The sequence below is a fragment of the Trichomycterus rosablanca genome, chromosome 10 (assembly GCF_030014385.1).
Source record: "Trichomycterus rosablanca isolate fTriRos1 chromosome 10, fTriRos1.hap1, whole genome shotgun sequence".
NCBI classification, from domain to species: Eukaryota; Metazoa; Chordata; class Actinopteri; order Siluriformes; family Trichomycteridae; genus Trichomycterus; species Trichomycterus rosablanca.
Window position 1 is genome coordinate 35,549,116 of NC_085997.1, and position 5,116 is coordinate 35,554,231.

Consider the following 5,116-nt stretch of genomic DNA (forward strand, 5'->3'; position numbering starts at 1 on the left):
TCAAACAGCAGCAATAGATGAGCGATCGTCTCTGACTTTACATCTACAAGGTGGACCAACTAGGTAGGAGTGTCTATTAGAGTGGACAGTGAGTGGACACGGTATTTAAAAACTCCAGCAGCACTACTGTGTCTGATCCACTCATACCAGCACAACACACACTAACACACCACCACCATGTCAGTGTCACTGCAGTGCTGAGAATGATTGTTAGGACGCCTCATAGTGCAAATTAACCAGTAAATTTGATGAAGCGATTGCTAACTGAATTGCTGTAGGAGTGCTAGGACGCTGCATAGTGCAAATTAACCTTACATTTTGAATCTCACAGCAAATTGCAGATTACACAGAAAACTACTAGGTACTTAAACTACTAGGTCAGGCTCTAATTCCAAGGGTTTTTTTAAACTCTAATTATTAAGAATTTTAAAAACAATCTCTATCACTTTTCTACATCATCACCTTCCGATGATCCGATCACATGAAAATCTTCCCCTTAAAGCTTCTTTGAGCGTCCAAAAAGGTGGAAATCACATGGAGCTAAATCCAGACTATAAGCGTCTCTCAGTCTCTCAGACACGACCGATTACTCCTCCTCCCACCCTCACCGCTTATAACCAAATATATAAAAGTGAGGAAACTTTTTGAAGATCCCTTGTATAATCCAGACCTGAAATTAAATTTTTTATTGTTAATTGGCTTTACAATAAGCAAGACATTTATAGTAAAATCTATAATAAACACCACACATTATCAGACTCTGGTGCTGGACTTGTTTCTGAGGCTGCATCCCAAATCACTTCATAAGTCTGTTTATAAATACACAATATCAGGTGTAAAATAAGGACGTCTGCTCCAGCTTCTTACTGCTAATAACGTGCATTACACAGAGTATAAAAATAATGGCTGTACCACCCAACCGTACTCCAATTACTTTCCATTAGCAGGCCGTTCGGGACTTCCGGCTCCTGGTATCTGTGCTCTGCGTGCTGTATTAATAATGGCCTCGTGTGCAACAGCAAGCCGTTTGGGATTCGGCTCCCTGCTCCATACGTACATGCATTATTTATTTACTTCGCCTCCATTTCATTTTACCAAACTGCCTTATCCTGGTCAGGTCTGCGTTGGATACGGTTCCCGGAAGGCAGGAACAGGGCAACAATCCCAACCCAATCACAGGGCTTCAGCCCCCAACCCAAATGACATAACCTTTCTGAATGTAACATTTTGGAGAAAGCTAAATAATAAACCACAACATGGGCAAAATGTTTCAGCGTGTTTAATGTTACATTTAGTGAAATTTTTCAGCTGTGCAATAAACGTTTGCGGATAGAACTACTACTGCATCTGTGATGGACTGGCGCCCCATCCAGGGTCTTACTGTGTGACTTGCGTCCATGAAAAAGCCCCACCTGCAACCCTGATTGGATAAGAGGTTAAGAAAGTGAGTGAGTGGGAGAGATGTTCACAAGTCACAAAATATGAGTCAGAGTCAAGTCACGAGTCTTTAGGCTAGAGGCGGAGTCAAGTCACGAGTCAATATAATAAACACAAAACATATATTGGAAATGTAGCGTAGAAATAAACAAATAATCTGTAAATTCAGATAAAAAAACAACAGATTAGCGTATTTTGCCGTTTTACTTCGTGCCTTTACTTTCCTCGTCATTGTGCAAATGAATGTAATTTCCGTAACAAGAAGGTTCCAGTTAAAAGCTTCAACTGATACATTTTGTTTTCATTGCAAAACAAAAGGGCTCGATAAATCATGGCACAGCGGCCAAAATCCAAAACACAGCAAAAAAATCATAACCACTGCTTACCTTAGCATATGTTCTTCCAGATGCTATTAAATTTATAAGCGTGTTTCCCATTAGGAATATAACATCTGCAAATGAAAATGTTTCACGTACTGTTCGTCTTGCACGGAGTTGCCTTCTACGTCTTATCACTGATAGTTGATCGATGCTTTTTGCACAAAACGAACATCTGTAACAACAACATAAATGCTCGCAAGTGATCTAGACGCTCCCCCATCATGTTAGTACTATTTACTTCTGTTGTGCAACGCCCGCCGTCGATGATGCATCATGCTGGTTCTTTAAAGTTCTAAAAAGCCTGAACAGAACCAATTCAAGGACCAGAGTTCTATTGAGCTAAACAAGCTAATAGAGAACATGTAAAGAAGAACACACTTTGTCTTCTGTATTCCTTGACCAGACAGCAGGGGCCACTGTTGCATTGAGGTGATTCCCTACCTTCACTTCTTCAGACATGATCAACTGCATCTGTCAACAGCCGGGTCAGTGGTTTATTAAAAGTATCCTCCAGGCCACCCAAAGAGGATGGGATCCCTGCGGAGTCTGGTTCCTCTCAAGGTTTCTTCTTATAATTTTAAGGGAGTTTTTCCTTGCCACTGTCGCCCTCGGCTTGCTCAATAGGGGTTTTTGGTCTGTTGGTCCTAGATTCTGTAAAGTTGCTTTGAGACGATGTCTGTTGTAAAAGCGCTATATAAATAAACTAGACTTGACTCCAGAACATTAGACCTCTGCACCACCATGAGTTGGTTTAGTGTAAACCCCAAGAACGACTAAGTTTACATCACGTTATATCTGGATGGCACAGGAACAGAATATAAAGCTGCAAACTCAACTGCAGTTTGTTGCTGATGACGTGAAACATGATGGATTATTAGCATAAACACAAACTCAACGACCTTTCCACGTCATATCTAGAGCATTTCATGGCTAACGGGAAAACATTTGGGACAGAGCCATTTGGTTTCACATCTGCTTCCATTACAGCGGGGCGGAGATGCACCAGCGAGGCGGAGATGCACCAGCGAGCTTTAATGCACCATCATTTTCATTTACAAGCTCGGTCAGGAGGGTTTTGATTATCCATCTCATCACAGGCTTATTAAAATAGCATCAGTCTGCTCACCGCTATCAGTCCACAGGTTCTGTCCAGTATTGCAGACCTAGCAGAAAATGAACATTAATGCGATGTAAGACAACTAATTGAGTTCCAAAAGGACTAAACAGTGGGTGATTAAATAGTAGCTGTTAAAAAGTAACATTTCAGAAGTCTCAAAAGTCAGTGGCTCCATCAAACAGACACAAAGTCTCAGCAAGGCAGAACAGTGGATGCAAGCAAGTGGACGCTCGTTATAAAAGGACCACACCCGCCCAAATAATACCCACACAATCCACCACACAGCAGAAATCAATTCAGAAATCTTTTGTACTATATAAATAGATATGTGGGGTGGCACGGTGGCTCGGTGGGTAGCACTGTCGCCTCACAGCAAGAAGGTCCTGGGTTCGATTCCCAGGTGGAGCAGTCCGAGTCGTTTCTGTGTGGATTTCCTCCCACAGTCCAAAGACGTGCAAGTGAGGTAAATTGAAAATATGAAATTGTCCATGACTTAAACTGATGAATCTCCTGTCATGTAAGCAAAGTGTGTAAAACATGACGTTAAATCCTAATAAATAAATGAATAAATAAATAATAGTTATGTAGAAAAAGCAATAAGAAAGAGCAGTGGTAGCTCAGTGGTTAAGATACTGGACTAGTGATCAAAATGTTGCTGGTTTAAGTTGCCACTGTTGGGCCCCTGAGCAAGGCCCTTAAACATCACTTGTTTGGACTGTATCAGTCACTGTTGTAAGTCGCTTGGTATAAACGCATCTGCTAAATACCATGAATGTCACAGTTTATTAGTTGCTTAAATTTGGCCAAAGGATGCCTTCCACCCACACAGTTATGCCAATGTGATTTTGAATTCTAAAGGTTCGATCCTCGCCTCCTGTCCCTATCTGTAGGAATTTTGCATGTTCTCCTTATGACCTTCCATCACACAAAACATGCTCGTAGATGTTATATGTACCATAATTTGCCTCCAGGAGTGAGTGAGTGACCGAATAAGAGAATTTATGTTGACTTTGGTCTAGCGTGAATTTGCACCATGGGCCAAGTGTTTAAGAGTAGTGCTGGACCTACTGCAGCCCTGACCAGGATGAAGTGGTTAGTAATGAACAAAATGTGTAGAACATTTAAAGACTCGTACAACATTAATGCCCAGCCACACTAATGATTAGAACTAGAAATGAATCCCAGCAGTCATGTTCTACAATCAAGATGACATTGTCCCATAAGAAAGCAGGCTGGTGTATGAGGAACGGGAAGGATGAGACTCCTTATTTCTGCTCAGGGGTTTCAGTAATGTCAGGTGTCCACAAACTTTTGACAGTGGAGAGAGAGAGCTAGAGAGAGAGAGAGAGAGAGAGAGAGAGAAAGGAGGAGTGTCGGATCTTTGCCTCCCTCTGTCAGAGCAGTTCCAAATTCACTCACATTTAGACACACTCATACACACTCACACACACTCTTATTACGACTCATAAGGCATTTATTACCATTCACTCATTCATTCTGACGCACATATTCTCCTGATTTGCACTTTTTGGTACTTTTTGCCACTTGCTCTTCAGTTCGGATCAATTCGGATTTTTCCGTCACATTTTTGGAGAAATAATCCGACCACCCGAGAGTGTTTTTAATGTAAAGGATCAAAGTGTGGAGAATTTAAAACATCATTATTTTAATCTGTGGAGGAACCTGAGTGAGGCTCATCTCGGCGCTACATGTCTACTATTGATTCATCATCATCATCTTCATCTTCTTTTGCGCTCATTTCCTGAGAGAAGTCCACCTGGGACCATCAGTGGACGCGCAAAAGAACCAATCTTGCCAAACCAGAGGGATCATGTGCGCTCTGATCCTGGCAGTGTTATTAGGAGCGGTGAGTACGAACATTTGTTCCTTATATCACGCACTACATGCGGCATTTCCAGCTGCGCAAACACGCGTGTACGCATAAATTTCGCGTTTTGAGTCCGGGACGCGCAAAATGACCAGGTGCGTCTTTTTCTCTCTGCGCTTTTAATGTATTTATCTGTTTATTTCCCTGCTGACAGAGTCAAAACTTTACACTCACTTGGAATGGAACAAGTTTCAAGGTTTCAATGATTTCTGCAGAGGTTCTTTTACTGTGACTGAATCTAAAGAACACAAACACGTTTGTCCACTACATTTACATGTTCAGCATTTATCAGAC

General features: G+C 41.7%; 1 protein-coding gene across 1 annotated transcript in view; it reads left to right on the top strand.

Moving 5' to 3' along the window:
* Positions 1-4,725: 4,725 nt before the first annotated feature.
* Positions 4,726-5,116, top strand: part of ngfrb (nerve growth factor receptor b) — a 56,147-nt gene continuing 55,756 nt past the window's right edge. The window contains exon 1 of the mRNA XM_063003862.1: positions 4,726-4,801. Coding sequence (XP_062859932.1) covers positions 4,766-4,801 — 36 coding nt within the window. The 5' untranslated portion in view covers positions 4,726-4,765. The remainder of the gene's footprint in view (positions 4,802-5,116) is intronic.